General features: G+C 37.9%; 1 protein-coding gene across 1 annotated transcript in view; it reads right to left on the bottom strand.

Moving 5' to 3' along the window:
• Positions 1-676: 676 nt before the first annotated feature.
• LOC125240121 (RNA-binding protein Musashi homolog 2-like) overlaps positions 677-26274 on the bottom strand; it is a 57571-nt gene continuing 31973 nt past the window's right edge. The window contains exons 4-5 of the mRNA XM_048147968.1: positions 25446-25629; positions 677-6212 (exon numbers count right to left, since the gene is read on the bottom strand). Coding sequence (XP_048003925.1) covers positions 5526-6212; positions 25446-25629 — 871 coding nt within the window. The 3' untranslated portion in view covers positions 677-5525. The remainder of the gene's footprint in view (positions 6213-25445; positions 25630-26274) is intronic.

Below are 26274 nucleotides of genomic sequence, written 5' to 3'. Positions count from 1 at the left end.
AACTTCTTTAGAGGAAGACTGTAGGCCTCAAGCGAAGCGTCACTACACGGTCTAAACTACGTGACTACGTATCCAATATTTCTTTCAAAGTTAAAAGATTCTATTCGATCGTTTCGACCACAACATAAGCGATGATAACATCAGTTACCATTCAAACACAAAATTGCCCCAACGTTAAACTTCTTGTGGATAAAACCTGCGATCGAAAAGGTCGAAAAGAATCTCCCTAAAAGCATTTCACCTTTAAAAGAAATACTTTAATAGCACGTTTCACAACCAACGTGTGGCAAACGCCTTATGAAGAATTGACAGTGAATGAATTGGAAGATACCCGTCGTGTTTACGTATAAATCCATGCCAACCATGCCTTACGCTACCGAACAGGGTCCAGCGGAAGTGTTAGTCGATTATAAGACGATTACTAGACTATTATATTATACGCATGCCTCCTCTACACCAACTTACCATCTCCGGCTCCTGGAAGCCCCACCCTCCCATACTTACTCTTAAAAAGGTACAATTGGCGCCCAACGTGGGGCAAAGATTTCGCAAATCCATCGTCACACTCTACTGAACAAAATACGTGCAAACTATCTATGGATAACAAAAGTGAACATACCATATCCCAGCACAAAATATCTACCCCACGCTTAGCAGCTAGCGAAATAAAACACACTTTATTGTTCTAATATTATCCATGTAATGACACATTGGGTACTCTAAGTGCTCCATTACATACAGTTATGTACGGGCAAGAATCTAAATCCGCTAAATACAAAATAACTACTGCTAGCCTACCACCGCCGGCCGCTGACAAACAAAAACAAACGAATGCAAAAGCAGCGACCGACGGCACATACCATTTACCAGTGTAACTTACAGGTGTTTAGAAAAAAATATAAATAATTTGTTAAGACTTTTCAAACATCACGACTGGTGAGTGGTGATATTTAAAAAAGGAGATATATATTAAGAAAATATTAAGTACACAGTTCAAAACTAAGGCCACCGCTTCTAAGTTTTGGCAAGACAGCAAGCGGTCAAGGGTTACTAAGAGTGTAGGACATCACAATAATATCAACCATCTAATACTGAGAATTTCAGGAAAGTAATGCTAATATACAAAAGGTGTCACTGGGTGAGAGTCGGGCCGTTTCGTCGTGACCAACACGTTCACTCGATACGCGGAAAATGCTCAACGCTGAGGCTCCATATTTACCTCTTCATGTAAAGTCTGAACTTTGTAATCTATACATAAAGTTCAGGGGCAATGTCTATTGTAAAAAGTATTGGCCAGAAGGAAACAGCGCGTCATTAATCTCAGGAGGTTCTAGCCTAATTATACTAAGAATACTGCTAAATAATAAGGATAGGTATGTGTATACATGTGATAATAGCATTCAGTGAGCCTGATATGTGAAGAAATCTAGTGGATGTAAATAAAATAAAATAAATACAATCTCTATATCTATACATAACCTCTAAATCAACTTCGTACAAGCTTTTACATTCAAGGACTATTGTTAAAGCCCAATTGGCCATTATATTTTATTAGATAACTAAATGAAAAGCTTGTATTGAAAAGTCAAATAAATAAAAAGTTCACAAATCAGGCCACCGATCCGGCAGAAAGATACAGCCGTCTACGCTACGACATGCATTCTGCTATCTCGACAAACTTGGATATATAGTCATGAACTAAGTCGCGATAAGTACCACAGAATCTTCATTAATTTAGATAAGTCATCCACACGAAAACGCCATTAGGGCAAAAGTGGACGACGGTTCTCTCCACAAACGTCTACTATATTCTCTCTGGTTGAAAGACAATTAAAAATACATTTATCATAACTTTGTATCTTTTAAGCTTTCATTGATTTATCATTAATTTATGAATTAGGAGGGAAAACAAAATTGCTAAAATTATTGGAAACTCGTATCTTCTCCCTGTCAAGCCTGGTGACGTAATCTTTTTTAGACTTTGTAGTTTAACACTGTGTGCATAGATTTCAAATTACGTAATATATTTATTTATGACACGGAGCATAAAGAGGCTTTTAATAAACTAATTGAAAGGCAATAGCAATATTTCCATATTGATTAATATCCAGAGAGGCAATTGTAGAGATAAGTGGTCGTCTTTCCTCTTAAGATAATCTTCAAGTTCCACTAAGAAACGTGGTATTGTATTCAGCTCCGTATTTCAGGACTAGATATGAAAGACTTTCCATGGCCACGGAGAATTAAGCTTAGTGAACGATCAATACGTTTTAGCTGGGCTAATAACTGAAGGCGTGGGCTAGATGATAATGTCATAATTTTTTAGCTACACATAGTGAGTACCTGTTGTCATATTATATGGGTATGTGGCGAGACTGTAATGGTGTGATCTATATATATATGCTTGGCGGAATAACCCGTCAAACGCGATTACTGCCCGTGCCGCGCCGACTAGCGCTTCTCGACAAGAACCTGCGAGTAATAGGTCCATCACTTTATGAACGCCTACCCGCCAGTATCAGAAATGTAACCTCCGACGACATATTTAGTCACCAATTAAAATAACTTTTACTATCGACACCACTGTATTCAGTTAAAGAGTACATTGAAATGTACAAATATTAATGGACATTGATAAAATTGCTTTTTTTATTTTATTATTATTATCTTTGATTCTTGACATTGTTTTTAGCACTTATGACGTTTGACATTATATTCACTAGGAAGCCCTAGTACTATATACAAACATTTATTTTTTGGACATTACTAATGTAATTTTATTTTTTTATTTAATTGCTTTATTATGACATATTATTGGTTTACTTTTTAATTTGATGATTATTATTGTTTGTATCAATTATTTTCTTATAATTATGTTGTGACGATCTTTTTGTGAATTGGTGCTATTTTTAAGTTAAAATAACATGTAATTTTCATCAAGAAATAAATATAATCTAATCTAATCTAACAGTCTTGAAAAACGAACGAGTTATTTCTCGATCTTGCCTGTACTTTTACATGGATCCTACCGGCTGCGCCATATAAAAGTATAGGGAACATATCCATCAAACGACAAGATCGAGTTTATTTTTCAAGACGGGTAAATCACACGAATATAATTTCGCTACATATACAATATGACACTATCTTTTGAATAGTTCTAAATTGTTTACGTAGAAAGACGTACTAGCCGACCTTCTAGTAAGTAGGTACTTAGCTTTGTTCTCTGTTGCCATGGAAACGCCGTAAGTTTGCCGAGAATTTTATCGATAAATCGTATAAGACATTTCGAGCGAAGTCGAGTGGTTTTGCAGGAATGTGTCCTGATTAGTTTTAGATAAATCGCCGCCTTTAATAAATACCCTCTTTGTAATTTGACATTTGTCATTTGACAATGACAATACCGTATATTCTGGGAAATCAAGAGCGATTACTGTGGAATTATGTCTCAGAAAAAGGTGTTAAATTGCCACGGTCAATTGTCATTTGACAATGATAACCCGGTACATTTCTGGTAGGACAAGTCCTGTAGATTTAAATGTCTCGGAAAAAATGTTATATTGTCAGCGTCATTTAACAATTGTCATGTTTGTATAATTACATTTTTGGTATTTCAGTGTTATTTTTGTTAACTTTTGGAATAAGAAATACTGAATAGGCTGGTTTCTGCAAGTTATTAACAATTAATTTAAGTCATACCTTAAGTAAAACCACTGTATTTCGATCGAATTATCTTATAAATTTATCACAAAATCGCCCGAGTTTGCCTGCCGAAATAAAACCGTTAAGTACCCCTCATTGAGACCACGCCCCGCCTAAACCTAGAAATTGCACAAACACAACCATCATCGTCTTTTATTCGAATAATACTATATTAATCACAGTATTGCAATTTTACTACCATATTGCTTTTTGTTTTAAATTTAACTCTAAGTACGTGAATTAAGTACGCTGGAATAAATAATTTTGGCAGTTTTTTTGAGTGGGCCCTGCCCAAATAAAGCTATATATAAATCAGTGGTAATAATACGCATATTTTTATATAAAAATTATTTAGTTGCCTTTGAAATATATTAATGAGATTCTCAAGCATCCACTACTCATACCAATTTAATACTTTTTAGTTGCCTCGTATAATAACTTATATTTATATATTTTTACGTACTAATTCCAAACTTTTGGGAAAGAATATTATTACCACATTGGATCAGCTGCCTGTTAACACGGCGCCCAAACGTGGGACTGAAGCAGGCAAAGACGGGCGACCATGACAATTCTACAGGCTTAATTCTAAGCTTATTGTCACGACAGGGTGTTAGTTGCATATCTTGAACTAATACTATACGTATTTAATTTAAACTAAGCCAATGCCATATCAGCGTTAGGCATGTGATGTTCGCTGATACAACACAGGTTGACTACATAGGTATATAGCTACGTAAATAAGTAATACATATATATGTAATGAGATTGCTTTCCACACAGTTAGATATGTACGAGAGTATTGTGAGCTGATGATCGTCGGTGCCAAATGACGGAATATGTGTTGCAACTGAGCGCTAGATTTATGTTATACCAACATGACAATTGTCTTATGACAATGAAAATTCACTTTACATATCTAGATTGACAAGTGGGAGATACACCGAACTACTGCTTGTCAATCTAGATACGTAAACAAACTGTAATTGTCAGGTGACAATTGTCAAATTTAAGACAAGCGTATTTTGAAGAAAACATGGCATTTAACAACCTCGAACAATTTTGGAATATAAAAGGAGGCATAAAAAGGTTGGATATATATCTATAGGCATTTATTTTGCTATTGACAATGAAATGGACGTTTACAATAAGAGATTTCTTGGAAGGATGGCTAGTCAAGCTCGATTGCGACCATTATATCAAGTGGGACTCTCTACAAGATAAATTGAAAGAATATTTCGACGTCCATTGTTAGCTCAGTAAATAAGGTAGCGCTCAGTTGTTCGGAAAATGACATGGCAGAGTTTGGCACAATTTTGTATTCTGCGAGAATGGCACGAAAATATAATACTGATACTTGTGATGTATTTAGATAATCAATTTACGAAATGGCGTTCCGTCACCGGGCGACCGACGCGGCCTAAAGAGATATACAGAGCTGCATGAGATTCATCAATATACATTCGTCAAGTATAAATAGTCATATTGCCAACGACCGTGCACTACACTACAAATCCAACACATAAAGAAAAATTAGTCCGCAAACTAAAATATCTGAGATCCTCTTACTTAACTTTAAAAAAAAAACGAAATGCGTATTCTTTGATATAGTTCCCGCATCGGGCCAAGTATTGCTCGTCGAGTAAAGACTTAACCTAAGTATATGAGCCGTAAACCTTAATTACTTTAAAGAATACTGATCCGTGGCCGCTCCGGCAAGACAAAATACGACGTACTAAAAACGTAGGAACTATCGTATAAGAAATAAAATACCTAACCTCTGTAGGCGGGTGGGGTTTTCGATTCGTTAGCCGCGTTACCGTTTAGATGTACATGGGGAGGCCGTACATGGCGCCCCAGTCGACGCTCTGGAAGGAGGACATGTCGACGCCGGCCAGCGAGTAGGCGGCGCCGAACTGCGGCATGGCGGGCGGCGGCGCGGGCTGCGGCGGCGCCACGAGCGCGGCGGCGCCGGCGGCGGCGGGCAGCGCGTAGGGCGCGTAGCGGTACGCGTGCGCCGCGCCCACCGCCGGCACCGCGCCCACGCCGCCCGTCGCGTACACCAGCCCGCGCCCGGGGCGCAGCACCAGCCGCTTGCCGAGCGCCAGCGGCGCGGCCGCGACCGCCTCCTTCGGCTGCGCGCGCTTGCACTCCACCTTCTTATTCTTTATCGTGTGGAAGTGTATGTCGCAGACGCGCTCGACCGCTTCCTCGGAATGGAAAGTTACGAACCCGAATCCGCGGTGGCGTTTGGTCTGCTGGTCCATGAGCATGACGGCGTCCTCCACGTGGCCGAACTGCGCGAAGTAGGCGCGGACCTCGTCGGCGGAGGTGTCCTGGCCGACGCCGCCGACGAAGATCTTCTTGGTCTTGGCGGGGCGCGGGGCGGACTTGGGCGTGGCGTGCTTGGGGTCGATGCGCTTGCCGTCGAGGGTGTGCACGGGCACGGCGAGCACCTTGTCCACGGAGGCGGCCTCCTGGAACGTGATGAAGCCGAAGCCGCGCGAACGCTGCGCGCGGCGGGGCTCAGTTGCCTCGCTTGGAACTATTTAAAGACGCGTCCAAACCTGGCGAATGCGTCGCTCGGGATCTGTTCGCGAACTACTCGCACTCTGTACATTACGTAGTGCATGAGTGCAAATGGTTTGCGAATGACGCGTCAGCGACGCATTCGCCACTTCTGGAGACACCTTTAAGGTCGCTGGTCGAACATAGCGATCGATTAGGACTAATGAAGATTATATTTGAGAGCTCGGATTGAGCCAATAGCTAAATGGATAGTATCTAATGTTTAGCATAAAAGGAAAGGCAGTTAATATAACTACATTTTCAGTTATCACAAATTTAAAGCCAGACTTTACAGAAAAAAACTAGAACTACTAAAACACTGTCAAGATGTGACTAAGTTTGAAAGTATGTTATTAGTAAATATTGGAAAACCACAATATACTTGTATACGGTATGAAATAACTAAGACAAGTTCAATCGCGATGTACGAACCAAAAACCACAATTTATGTCAGCATAACTCACAAAAAACTTAGTTAAAACAAATCTAACAAACTATATTTTTTCTTAAATATCTTCTTGATTTTACTATCGTACTTGAAAGACTATTAGGAAAAGGATAGGTACTGAAATAGGTAATCATTAAAAATAGCCTATACTAAAGTTAATGACTATAAAACCTGATGTAAGCTATCATTACTAACACTAGGGTTAAAAACAAGCTACTGCCAAATACTTACAAATCAAGAAGATACTTCAATTACATATGTCAGAGTAGGGATTGACTTTTGAAACTGTGGCACTGTTTAATTTTTTTTTTCTGACCATATTATTATATCATAAAGCTCTGACAAATATAATAAAAACTTTGAATAGTCAATTCAGACTGGCAGTGTTAGATCTTTGGTAGACATTCAGGCTATTTCACCAATTTGACAATTGCCACCTAATAATGAAAATTTACCACATATTTGTAAAATGTCATTGTCAGGTGACAATTGTCAATATGATGTCACGGTCTACATGTTAGTAACACGTGACAATATTTCACTACATTTTCCTTTTTGTGGCATACTAGAAAAGTGTAATTGACACTGGCAGAAGTAAAAAAATTGCCTAAATCTAAATTTTAGGCAACTTTTACCAGACCGCCGAGTAACTGTCTTGTGTGAGAATGGGAATGCTTTTCCTTCGGCCAAAACGCGAAAATTCCAAAATATTACTATCCATTTCATGTAGCAAATAAAATTGTGAATGATAATATTTTTGGAACTTTCTCTTTTAATGGGAAATATCTTAAATTAAATAAGAACCTCTACCATAAACTTGATTTTTTAGAATAATCCTTATACGCTCACATCACGGAAAATGATACTGTACGGAGAATTTAAACAGCGTACTCAAATGGTTATTTACTATACTCAGCCTTTGAGGCAGTTAAAAAAACGTAAACAATTTATTTGTATATTTTCGGGTAGTTACAACACTTGTTGGTTAATACTTAATACCCAACCGAATACTAAGGCTGCTTTTAGTGTCACGCGGATCGACCGCGCGGAGCAATCCGCACTGGACTAACGTGTAATCTCGAACGCATGAATTCGCCCTTCGAAAGTAGTAGCTTTTTTTTTTTTTGGAATTTTATGGCCTGGTTGGTGGTTTTATGGTGGTATGGTGGTTTATGGCTACGAGACCTTTAAGCCAAGTCTTTAATTTTATAATAAGTCACTGGTTGACACTTCACTATTGTTATGATTAAGTTATTAAAGATTTATCACTGTATTTTTAATGAACTTATAAATTGGCTTATATGTTTGAACGTCTTTTAGTAGAATATTAAGCGGAGGCGGGCGGGAAGAAAACTCACTATTTTGAAACACTTCACTTATTTCACTGGCAAGCACTAATCTGTCAATAACGAAAGTAGTAGCATTACGTCGTTTTCCACAGACTTTTGAACGGCGAATTCATGCGTTCGAGATTCAAAAATAGGTCGCCAGGAAGCGTTTTAGGCCGGCAACAGACAGTCTTAAAAATTCATAATCTTAGGTAAGATTTGTATGCAAACTGACACTGACAGATCTGTCAGTGTCAGTTTGAACTATCAGTTTGCATACAAATCTTATGTATTAATTATTGTGAATTTTTAAGACTGTCTGTTGCCGGCCTTTGAGTGGCGTGGACGGGGCCGCGCGGACGACAACATCAACTTCATACAATTGGTCGCGCGGATCGCTCCGCGCGGACGGTCCGCGTGACACTAAAACTAGTGGATCTGTCACTGACCGACCTGTTTTAACCTCCTTATTTGGTCATGTAATATTTCCATTTTCCCTTTCGAGGGTAGATTTTGTTTACATTCTTTCTAATACCTAAAGATACAAATTATAGAACCAAAAAAATACATAAATTTTCCGTGACCGCTCCTGATGTTTGCGCTGTCGAAAAACGTATTCTAAAACATCAAAATCTTTTAGTAGAGGATATCAATTTATTATTCAGTCTATTTACTCCAAATGTCTATTCCACCCTCTATAATACGTAGTTTCGATACGGGGCCAATTCTGTCATGCCATTACGTCACCGACTATCGGATGGACAAAAAACTATCTAGTTACCGTGTTCACAATATTACTGACAATATTTTCGGGTAAATAAAACATGTAACAAAATAAGTTAATGATAAGAATCGTAAATATATCTCTCACTAAAATACTAGGTATTGGAAAGGTAAGGTGTAAAGGGTATAGATATACTACACGCGGTAACAATAGGGATGACGACTACATAAAAAAATGGCATTCTGTTTAGTCCGTCAGATCGTCCAAAAATACTGAACACATATTTCGCTTTTTATAATTAATGAAAAAATACAAAGATATAGAGCATCAATGTTCCGGAGTGGGGGGCTTGTGACGTCACTTCTAAGTAAAAATTGTACCTAGGCGTGAAGTCATGCGAAACTTCGGCTCACTGTACAGTCGTCATTTTTCGTTTACGAGAAAAAAGAAAAAATATGTGTCTAAAGTTCTTTGATAATCTAACTGACGGACTAATTTTTTTTTTAGTCGTCTCGCCTATTATTTTTGGGTCATTTCAGAATCAAGATTGAAGTTGTTTTTTAATCTATAATCAGCATCATTACTGGAGCAGGTGTGAAATGTTGATAGTTCTTTTAAACAAGAGAATGATAATACCAAATTTTTTCCTGAACATACCTGTAAGCCGTTTCTAACGACACCATCTCAGAGCTAAATAGAATCTTATCTGTGTTCGTAGCCAAGAAGCTACCTAATTGGTAACTCCGCAGCCAACGACACGGTAATCTTTCTATCACTATTCTATACTAGTGACGCAGACATTGGCGTTTCTATCAACGTGTAAGGGCACTGGTCCCACTGAAAGCGAGTAAGCGATGAGCGATAAAAAACGAACAAAATAGAAAAGTTTTTATACATGGTAAAAAAAAAATACACATAACATCACAAAAAGGTAGGTAAGTACTAGGTACAAATATTTGCCACGAAAATGGTCCTGACTTAGCATGGTGTTAGTCTGGGGGGGCCAACGCTGATCTTCCATCATCCATCAGGGCCATACCGAATGATACAACGGAAAGTATACACATTACCTATAAAGGACAGTCGCTCCCGCGCGCGAGTTTGTCGCCGAATAATGAAGTATAAATCACTCGCTCTCTCTTTTATTTACACGAGAGCGACTGTCATATATACGTTTCTATCGCTAATCGCTTACACGCTTTTGGTGGAACCAGTGCAAAACATTCACTATCAGACAAAAAACGACGCACTACGTCAGAAACCGGTCGTAATTTATAACTCCCCGCTTGTATGTCGAGAACCCGCCCGGCGGGTTTTCCGGCATCTGAGCAAAGTTTACGAATGCCTACCAGACGGGTTCTCTGTGTCGAACGTGCTAAGCGAGTGGTACCTTGGCTAAGCTAAGCCTGCTGGCTTTACACATGATAAACACAATTTATTCCAAGACCGTATATAATGTAATTTCCAATTTCTCCGTCAGCACACCAATAAATCCAAAGCTTTCACATGCTAAAACAAATTACCTATTATCAAAGGCAATTTCGATATGTAGCGCAATCTATTCAATGAAGTTAATCTTCCAATGATTCAATCAATTCGTAAAACTAATTTAGTTTGTCTATTAACTGGCAACTAAATTCGAAATGAGCTGGGCTGATTTCTACAAAAATATAACTTATTTTGTAGGCGAAAGTAGGTGAGAAGATAGCTCAGATCAAATCTTTCAGGGGCGGCTCACTCTGCGATTCTTTCGCTGCGCTACAAGTATTATGCCGGCCCATTTAGTTGTGACGGCGCTAGTGATGTGCATCAAGTTGCGGAAACTTTCCAAAAGAATCTTAAATTTCATGAAAAATTCACGAAGTTTCACGAAAAATAAAGGGAATTTAAATTTATGAAATGGAAAGTTTCCATCCATACAATTTTCCATACAAATAATAAAGTTTCCGAAGTTTTCCTAAGTGAAAATTTCAGAAATTTGGACTTTCCGTCAGCACATTAGTACGCGGCGCAATATAATTCAATGTCGGCTGCTCGCGTACGGTCCGTTTGTTAATGTAGGTAAGAATTTAGAATGGAGGCGTTTTGTGAATATCAAAGGAGTGAGCCTTCTGTACTTGTTCTTTGGGTATTGCGACTAAGGGAAAACAGATGGCAGCAGATAGCCATGAGCAAGGCTCGTGCGTATTTTTAGCGGGGTCCTTGCTCACGAGACCTGATCATGCTGCCGACAAAAAAAAAACTAAGTTGTCGAAAAAAGTAAAATATTGTCAATAATATTGTCCACAGTTTTCAAATTAGCACTCCCTTCTCTATCGAGCAATTGTTACCAAAATCTACCATTGTTGAGCATGACAAGTGTTACGTCGGTGAAGAACCTACGAGTTACTCTACCAACATAATCGTGTAGTCTATCTCACGTGATTATTGACTAAACTAATGATGGTTTCGAGTTTGAGTTTAGATAGGAAAAGTCGGTGTTGCCATGTTGATGGAAAAATAAAATGGAACACAAATTTGACAGAGTACAATAGTTATTTGTTTTACAAGGGGGCAAAGTTGTTGTTTAACCGCACGTGCCAATACTGCTATCCGAGCAAGCGAAAGATTCCAATTTGAACCGCGAGCGTAGCGAGTGGTTCAAATAGTGGAATCTTGAGCGTTGCGAGGGTTTCAAGGCACGAAGGTTAAACAAACTTTGCCTCCGAGTAAAACACAAAATTATTCACCACACCAACACGAACAAAATACTGACTATAAAACATGAAACTGAATCAAATCCCATCAAAACCAAAAAAATAATTAATTCATTATCCAATATTTATGATTCAAAATCATCAATTATAGGAAAATTCTACCAGTCAGCTTAAGACACCAAGTTAAAATTTGTATGAAATTACTTTGCACTCTTGTGGATAAAATGCAATTTTGCTATCTGTTTTCGAATAGCAAAAGTAAGCCTTTAACAGTTGGTGTGGTGAAAAATAAATAGCCTAGTTACGGGGCAGGTCCACACAGTAACATAATGTATGTATGTTACTTGCTACGTTTCGCACATCTCTCTTTGTTTAACGGTTACAGAATGATAATATATGGTACTTCTGAGGGGGCTACCATGAAGTGCTAAAGATTTTCAGTTTCGGTTGAGAGAGAAGGAAGGAGCTATGTATCTGCTATAGCTGTGTCCCTTTCTCTCGCCATAATCTGAAGCGACATTTGATCTGCTAATTTTGATGCTATTGTTATTATACTAACACAAGAAAAGCCAGAAACTTAACTAAAAAAAAACTAAAATTATTATTTTTATCCATGGCAACACTAACTATAGAAAAGGGGGGATCTACCAGAGTTTTGAAGACATAGTCAAGATAGAGACAGCGAAGTTAGTCTATGGTCCAAGTCTAGAATTAGTGACTCTAGCATGCCAGTCTATTCGTATTAGTGTACCTAGTCCATAGCCCAACTAGAGCGTACCATAAACAATGTGTCTGTCTGTTATGTCGAAGTTATTTAAATATTTGGGTGAGTAGAATTAATATTAGAATAAATACAATAAAAAAGTTAAGAATTAAAAAAAAAATACAAAGAGCAGGAATGTTTTTTAGTTCCGAAAATTTAATCATCTAGTGTCATCCCCTCATTTTTGCCACGGCTCAGGAGAACCTGAGATCCTCTTTAGAAACTTATCCCAGGATTTGGCGTAGACACTAGTTTTTACGAAAGCGACTGCCATTCTGATGTTCCAACCCAGAGGGTAAACTAGGGCCTATTGGGAATTTTATTTTCGCCGAAAAGCGGTTGGCAAAATATCAAATAGCCGGGTCCACACTAGGGCTTCCAAATACCGGACCTTAGCCAATACCGGTATTCATTCCGGTATTGGCGATTTCAATACCGGGATCCCGGGATCCCGGTATTGAAATCGGGAAAATATGAAAACCAAGTAATTTGCTTAAAATAACAAATTTTATTCAAAATTTCGTTTGTTACTTTTCATGCGTGTTATACTACAGTGGAATCTTGCCAATCCGACTTACAAATGGGTCAAATCGATTACATTTCCAACTTTAAAAGTATCGAATTCAACCCAAAACGGTTCGCAAACTTATGTGGCCAAGTCGGTTCAACTTTTATTGTTTTTAAGTATACATAGTTCAAAGGGCTACGCCCTGTGCTCTTTATTTTTGTTATGACTGGGACTGAGGACGCAGTATAAAAGCAAGCGGGAAAGAGCGCCAGATCTCTACTCAGGTGATTCTGTAAGTTAGATATCGCCGCCAGATCGGACATTTTGCAAGAAGACGCGGCCATAGCAAACCATGTTTTCTGCCAAATCAATCTCTTTAAGCTCGTGCGGAATAGAACCTTTTACATTTTAATAATAACAGGCCTTTGCATCTATAACAGACTATTCAAGCAGCATCCTTGCGACACTTACGTTCGTGGCTGTATAGCCCAATTCGAGAGAGGATCCTTCGTCCGCACACACGGCAAGTGTATACTCCCCCAGATGGGCGGGGGTTAGAGGCCCGCTCGTGACGCCTCATGCGTTTATCATTCAAGGAGGCATTGGCGTACTTGGATTGACAACACGTGGGACGGACTTCGGCCAGTCGTTGCCACTGGTTGAATATCAAATGTGACCATGTCACGCTTCACGCAATCGTTAAAGCGCAGCATTGGCCGTCCGACTGGTCTCTTTGCATCTGCAACCTCTCCCAGCAGGATTTAACGTGGCAAACGAGTCCGCTCCATTCGATACACATGCTCGAGCCACCTCAGTCGCCTCTTCTTTAGTATGGCTGTGATACTAGGAAGCTGTGTCTCATTCATGCTGTGTTACATTTTATAGTCAGTGTAATGGTGTAATTGTAGATTTAACTATAATGTCACTTTATTAAATAACAAGCATTACGAGCATTTCTCGATTACACACACTCTATAGTTCCATCATTGACTTTTGAAATTAGAACATGAGATGATTTTTTTTTTTGGAAACACATTGTAATCAATATCTACGGTACAATTTAGTGGTATTTTTGTTTTTCGTAGCGCTAGAGGCGCTAAAGCACTAATAAAATAAATCCGCCAAATCATTGAACAATTAGCCAAGAAAGCTAAATTGTCCGACATAGATTATTAAAAATCACATTAAGAACAAATCTATGGAATCACACGTTACTTTGCGGAAATCCATGATAATCAAAATCAAAAAGATTACTTCGCGGAATAGGAACACTTAATTTACGGATAAGAAAAGTAATTTTTTTCATTTTGATAGTTGAGTAGTGAGTTCCCAATTTCGTTACTATAGGGAATGTTACGGCAAAGTTTTGAGCTAGAGTTCAACACACTAACGCACACGTACAGTAAAAATAGAGTAGCTACGGTATTCGTTAGTTCGAATGCATTAACCAATTTTTTGTAAAGTTATATCTATGATATAGATGCATCAAGGTGATTTGTTTACAGAGGATCTGTGGCCTGTTGAAACTACGTTTGACGTGACCCTCCTCAATGAATGCTTTTGACACGTATCTTTAATTCTTTATCTAGGTAATCATCGAAAAAACTATCATTTTCATACAAATATTGCAAAAACACCAAACAGAGAATGTGTCAAATCGAAAAATGAGAGCAAGAAGCAAGATTTACGCGTGTAGTGACCATCGTAATGCAGAAATTTAACGTTTTTGATGAGTAATTTACGTTCATTTGGCATAATTTGTTAGTTTCTAAAAATACCGGGATCCCGGTATTGCTAAATTAAATACCGGTATTGAAATGTGCCCAAAAAAAGGCGGGATCCCGGGATCCCGAGATACCGGGATCCCGGTATTGGAAGCCCTAGTCCACACAGAGCGAGGCAATGTACTCACGCGGCAAACGTCAAATGTAGACGTGCCTCGCCCGAGGCAGGTTTCTCGGCCAGCGCACTCATTGCCTCGGCAGAGGCACACATAGCACGTTTGCCGCGCAAGAAAATTGCCTGGCGAGGTGCCTCGCTCTGTTTGGACCCTCCTAATGACATTTTGTACAGAACATCCGAAAAACGCATTGATAGTCACCGGCCATAATATCGTACAAAAATAAGGCTGCATAAATATCTGACACGCACTAGAAATAAGATCATGTCAGATATTTTTGTGCGATACCATTGCACTGTACGAGCCGGGGTTTGAACCCGCGACCTCCGGATTGGACATAAAAAAGGGGAATTTAAAGAGTTGGAATATAGAAGGGTGACAGATAAGTACATAGATCTCCTTCGTATTTTCTCTGAAACATTCGCATCTGTCGTGCTAGCTCGGTCAACAGTAGTACTTCTTGTACTAAGACTGACTGAAATCGCACACGTTCGTCAGTTTCCGTGAAAATACGAAGGAAAAATTCGCACTGCATCTGTACAATATGTGAATGTATGTCAAAATGTTTATGGCACAGCACATACTTGTACCTACTTGGTAACTACCTAACCTAACAACCAATGGACTCCAAACTCTATTCACTGACCCAAAGAGGTGAAAATCCGTCTTCGCCTGCCTACAACGTCTGTCTCACAACAAAATGTGTTAATATGTGTATAGATTTTAGGTATTTTTTTTTAAACTTATTGCTATAACTTAAAACTATGTAGGTATTTATATCTGATAATCGAATCTGTGCGAAAATAATTGTGAAATATAAGGGAGCCCAGCCCATACATTCACGACTATTCTCCGTACAGATTTGCAACACCATCATTGTCATTGAATGTGACGTAGGTACTAGTTATATAAATGTAAAAATTATTTCACTGTAAACTCTTTCGTCGCAAGAGTAAAATAAACTAACTTTGGCGCAAAACGACAATAATGGTGCCATATAATATATACGAATTATGCAGGGACTTATTAGCTAGAACGATCATTCACGTAAAGGTTTATTTCGTTATGTATCAAAAAAAATGAGTGGCCTATTTGTTGTTTCATCGACTATGAGAAACATACTTCGTATTGGTATTGTTTATGTTGACGTGTGTTTGCAAATAATTTTTTTTTCTTTCTTTCATACAATCTGTTTTAAATTAGCCACAGCGAGGCAATTCAAAACGCAAGCACTGCCTCGTCCGAGGCACGACTACATAGCACGTTAGCCGCGCGGGAAAATTGCCTCGCGATGTGCTTCGACCTGTGTGGACCAGGCTGTTTAGAAAAAGTCGGACTTCCTGTTGTTGATTAAGAATTTTAGATTGTGTCACAAAAATTAGTTTATATTAAACAGCTAAATTGTCGCCTGCGGTATTTCCGGACCGATACGACCTTCAAACCTTCAAGAAAAGAGCGTACACCCATCTAAAAGGCCGGCAATGCTTCGTGTGTCCATGGGCAGCAGTGATTGCTTACCATCAGGCGACCTGTTCATATAGCATAAAAAAAGTAATTGCTGGGCTGGGGGCCGATTTTTGAGTCTCACGCGTTCGAATTCAGAAAATTGTCACTGAAAATAATAAGCAAGTTACCGTTTTCAACCGGTATTTTAGTGACAAAATCCCGTATGCGATATTCAAAAATCGCCCCCAGCACGCAATTTGGATTTTGTATCCTGCTTGACTAACGGCATACCTATCTATTTATTTAATTTCTAGGACGCACCGTTTCTGACGAACCTAAAACCATGTTACCGTACAGTTTTAATGATCATCATAAATACAGGAAGCTAGGTCTAACTTGGATACTTGGATGCTAAAACTTAACGCTGTCAAAACAATAGGTTTTCAAGAGAATAGACAATTAAGTCTTGTTACGACATAATTGTCATTAAACTGACCATGTGTATGTAAACGGTCAACCATTTTGAATACTATGGCACTCTAGAACCCTGTCATATTTACAACGTGTTCTATTTGCCATAGAAGTCACATTGACGTTTATGGTACAAAGGTTCTACAGCGGCCTGGTTCAAATTAGTTGGCCATAGACTTAAATGGACCAAGTACCGCTAGAAAACAAACAATTCACAATTTTCTTACACATATTACTGTGACGGAGTAGCCACAGGTGATGGAAATGATAAGGGCTTGGTTACAGGGCGAAGGTCTTTATTAAAAGTAAAGATAAAGGCACAATTGATATTGTGCCTTTGGGTAATTAATTAATATACCGGAAAACGAATAACTAAACTGAATGAAACTGGTAAACTGCACGTGCACTGTGAGTATATACAAGAATAGACTAGTTTCCTATAGTTAAAATAGAATATGTTATGCAGTGCACGAAATAAAGCACCACATATTTAGAAGAAAAATATGGACACTAGTTATTTTTAAACATAATTTATGTTTAATAAGTTAAAGAGAAAGATATAAAGTAAATGAATTGGCCGTGACGTCACTCCTCAGTATTTCATAGTATCATTTTAATGCTTCGAAGGTGTTTATAGGACGAAATCCAGGATTGAACTAAGAAAGAATTCAGGAATGTCAAGGGCGAATCGAAAATATTCAAATTTGAAATTTAAAATTTAGAATAGATATCTAGTGTAACGTTCCGTTTTACGTACGCACCGAAATGAAATGAAATGAAATGAATTTATTTGCGGAATACGGGTTACATAGGGTTGGTATAATATAATGACATGTTCTCCATATTCTACTTAAACAAGCATGCAAATTTTATGTATTTCTGGCGGATTGATGTTAATCAGTCCACCAAATACAAAGACCTAGCCTATTTACAAGTTTTAGCCAAACATGCATAATTATTATTAATAATTACATTAAAGATTTAAAAATTCATTAATGGAATAAATATTGTGATCGCATAACCAGTTATACAGAAGTTTTGAACTGATTGAGATGTAGATTTTTTATGTTCATAGGAAGCTTATTATATATTTTTACACACATAAAATATGGACTAATCATTGTTTGTTTCAAGCGGGCTTTAGGTACACTCAATAGGTCTTTTTGTCTGGATATCCGGTCGTTGTAGGTTATAACCTCATAGTTTTTATTAAAATAATTTTGATTGCTGTGCACAAATACAGCTGTTTCGTATATATATAACGAAGGCAAAGACAAAAGTTTGTGATGTTCGAATATGGGTTTATTATAGAAATATATAAATATATAGGCGGCGGATTTAAATTTATATTGATTTAATCCATTTATATTACTTTCATGACTTGCTCCACCGAAAACACAAAACCAATTATTTTATAATTATTGTATTGTGTTAAAATGTAGCTTTGTTCGTTTTAATTGAGTTACTTTTGTTTATTAATACCTCCTTTATGTGAATGACGTTCAGCTTCAATGTTAGAGTCGAATGACGCACTAGAAATAAGGTTTTATCCGAAACATTTGGTTACAGATGGGTAAAGTCATAACGCTTATTTTTGCCTTTGTGCCAGTTTTTTTAAAGTTGATGTCTACTCCACTTTTTTAACATGGGTATTTTTTACGCGATTCATACTCAGAATTGCGAGGTCTTTCGATCCTGATAGGAGAAAAAAAGGTCCCAAGATTTCCATATCAAACCTCCAATTTCGTTACCGCCATACAAAATGTATGAAAAAATGGTAACGGAATGGGGAAAAAACCTTGGGACACTTTTTTTCTCCAAATAGGATTGAAGGAGCTCGCGATTCTTGAGTGGAAACAACCTAAAAGTTTCCAAATAAAAAAAAAAGTTTGTTGGACAACTTTGAAAATGGCCCCTTTGCCGCAATCGGGCAAGAAACAATGAAATTAGTTACCGTTGTCTATGGACACAAGTAACAAGTCTCTTACGTTGATGATCCTTTAAAAAAAACCTTTAACTCTCCCATTTGAGATTCTAGTAAAGATTTAATTTTTAGGGTTCCGTACCAAAACGGTATGACTCTGTTAGTCTGTCTGTCACATTACTAGTTTAATTAAAGTGTCCTTATTATGCTTCTAGTGTAATGTCAAACTTATCATGATTATATTGATTATATAGCGCCTGAAGCATAAAGGACCCTTTAGGTGTTGAAATCCACATATGGTATGCCTCATTCGACTCCTACTTAAATAGGTCATAACTCCTACATAGTTGTTGGTAAAAAAATAATTTTGAAATTCGTTAAAATTAAAATATCTACAGATAAATGTTATTAATGTAGCTGACTGTACGTTTTAAAATATATTTACACTTTATCAGTGAACATATCAATCAGACAATGCAGAGCGACCAAGGTGCTCACATATATCTAAACACGCCTCTATTCTTAAGGCTTTAGAGTGCATGTATGGATATTTTGGGCAACTTTAGACGCTCCGATATCTCATGGCGATATGAATAGACTTTGTGGATACTGCAATATAGATAATGATTGGTAGAAAATTTTATAACAACTTATAGCTAAGCGGCAACCCACACTCAGGCGAAGCACGACGTAAGGCAGCGTCCCCACTTAGGCGTCGCGTGTCTCGCGGCGCGCAACGGACGTCTCCGCCACGCCGCCTGAATGTAATTCAAAAAACGTCTCCTCAGAGACGTCCGTTGCGCGCCGCAAGACATGCGTCTTATGAGTGTGGATGGTAGCTAAGACACGGAACGGACGTCAGCGCCGCGCCGCCCGACGCGTCGCTTGGGGCGCGACGTTTGAGGCGCGTCTTACGTTACGTCCTATCTATACGAAATGTACTCAGGAGACGATTTTTTAAATTACATTCGGGCCGTGCGGCGCTGGCGTCCGTTCCGTGTCTTGCGACGTGCATCGCATGTGTGTGGATAGTCCCTTAAAATTTCAGATTAATTTATGAAATTTTCTACCAAATATAAATTATGAAACTTATAGTGAGGAGGTACCTCAATTTTGTAGCATAAAAATGGGGTTGGCCAATCTAAGTATTTTACAGATGACGCCAGCATAGCACAGGTTAAAATTCATGATTCTTTTTGGATGCTCTTTAAGCAAAGTGTCATGTCAATTTATATAAGTACCCCAAGAGCTATCCGGTCTTGCTACTACTGGGAAAATAACTTAATTCTATAACAGTACTTTTTATCTCACCAAAAATTAAGTTTGGTAATTTGGTACAGTTTTTTTAGTTAAGCCACCAAAATTTGTGACAAGAAACGTATAATATAATAAAAAAAAGATTATTTTAATTCACTAAAAATCAGGCGAAAATGGTATCAGGACTTTTGTTTTAAATTCGACTACTTTAATTTATGATCTTTATAACACATTAAGAAACCACCTATTTTTGTGAATGATACTTCGTAGTAGCAAAAAGCGGAGTAATTAAATTAGTTATGACGCAAGCAATAATAGGACAAGTGAAGTTATGGTTGTTTTGTATCTCATTATGTGTTGAAACACTATTTCTACTGAAACCACCCTAAAAACAAAACGGAAGTTCAGTATTTTACTAGCTCAGAATAACATTCAGGGCAAAAATTATATCAGCAAAAAAATTGGAACAGACTTTTCGTTAAGATCAAAATAAAGAAGTATAAAAAATAATCCACCTTTAAATGCACGCCAAGAAGCGCTAAAATCTGTACTGAAAGAAGTATTTTCATATTTTTCATTTACCTACAAACTCTACTATTGACGATGTCATTTTCTGCATTATTTCAAAAGTTAGTTATTCATTCGTATTTTCATTACATCGCGGTATAATAATATATTTCGCCACCTTCACTATCGCTTAAATAGCTCAGTTATAGTAGCGTAAGACGATGGGCGCGCTCCTGACCTGTCGTCGTGGGTTCGATCCTCGGCAGTGGAAATCTTTTTTCTTGTTATTTTTTTATCTTTTACACCCTTTTAAACCCTCTCTTTTTAAATATTTATTTTTTAGTATTAGATTTACAACCCATTTCATTGAAATTTTGTTAGACACATGTAATGCAATAAGTTTAAAAATTGTCTTTCAGTATTAGTATTGATTGAAGGTAACCTAAGGTTCAACATCGTGCGTCGTTCCTACTAACCGCAATACTCTGTCTTAGCTAACCATCGCTAGACGTTATGCCCTTGTAATAAGGATTACAACTGTATAGTGACAGTTGTCCGGTATGACTAATAGATTTATATATCATTAAGCTAGATTGAGTTGTTAGGCCAAAAAGTGTGTCCACATGAGAGGGTAAAGTTGGGGCTGGTGATCTCGCACTTATTGCCACTGTCAAAATTATTTGAATGACGTCATCACTGTCATTATTTGGGGATACCAGTCAATATTCAAAGTTACTACCAAATCTACTAATACCGAATTAAAGGTTTTTTTAATTGCGCAAATCTTTGGTTTTATGGCTTCATAATAATGACTTACCAATTCATTACAAGGTATTAATATCCTTGCCTCGATATAATACAAAAATAATTTAAGAAGTTTATAAACTTAGTTATCATACAGGTAAAAATACTACTAGTGTAGTAATCTCTTTAACACTGGTCACAGGTGCGAGAGGGACACCAGCCCCAACTTTGACCCTCTCATGTGGACACACTTTTACTAGTCTGATAAGAACGCCTTTCTGCACCGGTGATAAAGTTCAATTTAGTATGGCAAAAAAAGTGTGAGCTCAGTCCCTATTGAAAGTCCATGGTATGAGTCAATGAAAAATTGGCTAAATAGTAATCAGAAAACAAGTAAAAAGGGTAGAATATATTTCTTATAAGTTATTTCTTTGGATTACATTACAAAATGAATGTATTATACATTATAATACTCGTTGTAATTGTATAGATTTCAATGAATAATTTTATTTGTTCAAATTAATGACTTTCAAGGAACAAAAACTATTGAGTCGCTATTAGACCGTTTTCACATTATCCGATCCGATAACGGATGTCGGAAGGATATCAATAGAAGAATCCAAGATTCCGCCTGTAATGTATGGAATATCGGTCCGACATCCGATATCGGATCGGATAATGGAAAAACGTACTACATTTTACTCTTTTTAATACCAAGATTAATTAGAGTCAGTTGTATGGTCGGTACGTAGTGTAAATAAAAAGTCGAAAAGTAGGTCCTTTCTATATTTTTTGCTATGTATTTTATATTTCAATAGGCAGGCTTTTGTACCCATATTACAGTACTTTCAATATGTGCTATCCTATAATTAAATTCGAACACTCGCGTATTAGACACTTCTAATATTATTTGAATGGCATTACCAACATTAAATCTCCTTTTGAAAATAAATTTTAAAGAATATCCCACACTATCAGATCAGAACCACTGGTATTTAATTTAAAACAAATGCCTATAATAAATAAATCCGATAAACCTTTGGGTTGTCTGCTGTCGAATTTAATTGTTTTCATAGAAAATATTTTAATTTGTATCCTTCCAGCTCGAGATTCTTGGAAGCCTTGTAAATTTTTCTTTGTGACAACAAGATATGACATTTATTTCAGGAAATTTACACATACATACATTACATACATTTATTGTAATAAACGGAGTACAAGTGACCAAGATAAAGATGATACAGTAGGGTATTTTTAAAGTTTATGTAATGAAGAAGTAAAATTGCGGCCTTTTTTAGGTATTTATATTTATGGAATAAATTGGAAATATCTAATACCTACATACTTATTATATATTGGTAGCGGCTCCATTCGTTCAATATTCGTTCGCAATTCATTTTGACATATAAGTCATTTGAGCATATTATGACAAAAGGTATTTTGATAAAGAGTTTTTAGTGTGTGGCAGTTCCATTTGCAATTTTGATACTTAGGTCTTTATACACTATGTTGGTTATGACATGAACGATTTTTTTCCTAAGCAGATAAGAAGTTAACGTTATTAGCATCAACAAGAATGTTATAAATGCAATTTAGACCCAGATTTTTAAAACATTTTTGTTATGAATTGTGCGTCCTTGTATTTAATGTCATTGCAGTAGCTTGTACTCATCAACTTATAATATAAATAAAACCTTAAAAAAATAATTAAAAAAGCTGTAAAAACGTATGCGACGACTGAGATTTGAACCCGTGACCTGTGGCTTGTAAGTCTAACGATAATCGCCGGGGCTATACCTGGCCGTGACATATGGGTCGAAATTAGACTTTGCATAGCTTTCGCGTGTTTGTAACAAGCGTTGCTTCAACGATTCTGAAGAATGGAAGAATACATTTCACAAGATGACGGAGATCTGTCAAATGGTAGAAGAGAAAAACGTGAGATAGATGTATGTACTGACAAGTATATACTCTTTTCGACGACTGTCAAATCGCATGCATAAATGTGTAATTTTTTTAATTACTTTGGACTTTATTATCGGTGGGAAACGTCTGTTTTTAATCTACTTAAAATATTACTTATGTAGAAACAGGCATGTAATGAGGAGGAACACTCAAAGGATATGACAGATGGCGCCACCCTATTAGTCCGTGAGACGTGAGAGCGAGAAGCTGATAATTATGTTTTTCTCTCTCTCACATATGAATGACAGTGACATGCATAGGCGCCGCCTGGCGGGGTAAAATGTCAGTGTGCCTCCTCATTTACGTTAATGTGTAATAGAAGAACAGAATAAAAAGCATGCGACACGGCTCATCACCTACCCTCGGCCCAGCTCCACCGGCGTGGTGGTTTGCCATATGGATTCCTAAATGTAAGACACTAAGGTCCAAACCAAACCACGCAAAAAATGTAAATATATTAAATAAATTAAAGTATTAAATAAAGGTCAAACTTATTGGGTGGATTATCATGCTGTTAATATTGTTAAATAGGGACAATAAAAGTCAACCTCGTACTATTATCTGTTTCGAATTTGCCCGGTCAAATATTTAGATTTTTTTATTTCCATATAAATATATTGGTGGTTTTTATATGTTAAATATCTGAAAAATTATGTGCTATTGATTTCTGGTTAAAAATATCTGTTATTATATCAGCTCTAGAGCACGTTAGACAAAATTCAAAAATTCTATATCAATAAAAATAGTCTTATTTCCCGTCATATATTTAGGTGGCTTCGGGTTGTAAACCTTAAAACTGATTTTTTTCTACATGTTTCCACCATTAAATTACTGTGAGGTATTTTGCTGAAAGAAAACGCTTATTTTCTAGGCGTAGTTTTTTTAATATCTTCCATTCCAAACTATTGGTGGATTCGAAAATATAGGTTTTTTAAATTGCGATTAAGCGCTGTATATGAAATAAAACTACTGTTATAGAATTATTTTCAAAAATATCGTACCGGTCTTAGGCTAAAGGTAAATCTCTACTACTCCTTCAAACATTCATACGTTTGTAGCATTAGGTACAAATACTTTGTACAAAAACCAGAACCAGTAAAATCCAGCTGATCAAACAAGGATCTCGCTAGAATAGAATTTTCTATGAAACGCTAATTCTTTGCGCCTATATTTTTCTACTAGGCGCTTTTTTAGTAAGTAATTAGACTATTGAAATGCTGGCGCCATCTATTAAAACCACTAACATTTGCGAACTCCATTGTTTTCAAACCTAAATCACCTACAAATAAAATACAAATAACTTTATTTACATATTTAAACCATTGGCCGGATCCACACAGAGCGAGACATCGCGTGAGTCAATATCCTCGCGCAGCAAGCGCGGATCCAGCTTCGTGCCCAGGGGGGGGGTCACGTGGTAAAGGCCCAGGCCCTCCGGGGGGGTCACGTGGTCTATTTGTATGGCCAGCCTGAGCTCCAGGGGGGGGTCATGACCCCCATGACCCCCCCTGGATCCGCGCATGTCGCTCAGCAAACGTGCTAAGGCCGAATGTACACTATCATATGTTTATCATAGATATATGAACATAGGTCTGTAATTCTGTATGCCTCCCTTTTTTTCCAATGTGAAGAAAAAGGATGACAAACATATGATAGTGGTCTATCGGCCGTAGACGCGCCTCGGCCGAGGCAGTGCGTGCGTTTTGCTCGGCCACAGTATAATAAAGAGTACTATCATACAGTTTGGCCACTCCCGCTCCCCACCGATGAAAGTGCCGCCCACCCCCTCTCGGTTACCTTACAGTTACCGCCTGTCAAAAACGCGAACAGTCGACCTGTCATATCTCACTCATACAAGCATGGTACGCGTTCACCTAAACTAGCTTAGCTATGTGTGCTATGATTGCGCCTCTTTCATATATTTGATGGCCAGTGTCAGAGATGTGGCTCAGCCGAGCAACCTGCCTCAGCTGGGGCACGTCTACATTGGCTGTTTGCCGCTTGAACACATTGCCTCGCGACACATCTCGGACTGGCGATCAAATAAATGAAAGAGGCGCGTTTCTAGCACATTCTAAGCTCGTGTAGGTGAACGCGTACCATGCTTGTATGAGTGAGATATGACAGGTCGACTGTTCGCGCTTTCGCGTAACTGTGAGGTAACCGTGAGTACATAGAGTACCTAGTCTGTTCATATTCTTTGATGAATACTTTTGCATGTTAAATTGTATGTTGTTATTTAATGCATAAATAAGATGTAATGTTTTGAAAAGAAGTGAGCGGCACTTTGAGGCTGAGGCGTAGGGTTAGAGCCGCAGGACGTTCATATGCGCATTGGCCTAGTAAATATTTCATTTTCATTTTCAACCTAAAGCGGGTGAGCGGCACTTTCTGTACTATAGTACTCTTTATTATACTGTGCTCAGGACATGCCTGGCTCTGTGTGGGCCCGGCTATTACCAAAAACCCCTATCTACAATAGCATGCGCCTCACCTGTGTCACGGGGTCCTTCATGATGAGCACATCGGTGACCGCCCCGAACATGGCAAAGTACTCCCGGAGCTTCTCCGAGCTGGTCTGCCAGCTGAGGCCTCCCACAAACAGCTTGCTGGGCGAGGGGGAGTGGAGGCTGGGGGGGCGGGCGCGGGCGACGAGCGGCCTGAAGATGGAGAGGTTTCTGCGGGGAAAAGGTATGAAAATTAAGTCACCGTTATAATGTTACATTCGGTAGAGATAATTTGAGAGAAGATGAGCTCAAAGAAGTCCTTCTGTTCTACAGGAAATCAACAAGATTTGAGGATTTATATGTATTTATTTGAGTAGAGAAATGTGGAAGGGCTGCCGGGACAATTACCTGCAAGTTGGTGACAGTACAGTTTGTAATTTACCCGTTTTTTGGTGAAGGAAAACATTGTTGAGAAAAGGGACTAATCCTTAGCAAGGCCTAACACAGTTAACAGGAAAAGATCTAGGTCAAAATTGTTATGGTAAACCACAGAACTTAATTTAGATAGAAGAAACAAATTCATATATTTGTATAGGGGCCGAGCGTGTCAAATTTTGTACTGAGGTTGATTCTTGCCTGTAATTTTAAATATGTCTCAGGCTCTTGATTGTTCATAATTTTTGTGTTGTTGCAATTGAATATCACGTAACGAGGCATTTTTTATGTTTTGGTTGACTTCAACCTACAAAAATTGACGCCCGAAAGCTGCAAGCTGCGAGTAAAGACGGACAACTCAGTGGATTTCACTGAGTTCATTTGACACGCTAAGTAGATAAGTTTGCTTGATCTATGGTATATATGACATCTGTGTGGTAA

Source organism: Leguminivora glycinivorella, chromosome 26 (assembly GCF_023078275.1).
Source record: "Leguminivora glycinivorella isolate SPB_JAAS2020 chromosome 26, LegGlyc_1.1, whole genome shotgun sequence".
Taxonomy (NCBI): domain Eukaryota; kingdom Metazoa; phylum Arthropoda; class Insecta; order Lepidoptera; family Tortricidae; genus Leguminivora; species Leguminivora glycinivorella.
Note: the sequence above shows the minus strand (reverse complement) of the source record. Positions and strands in the feature narration are given on the sequence as shown.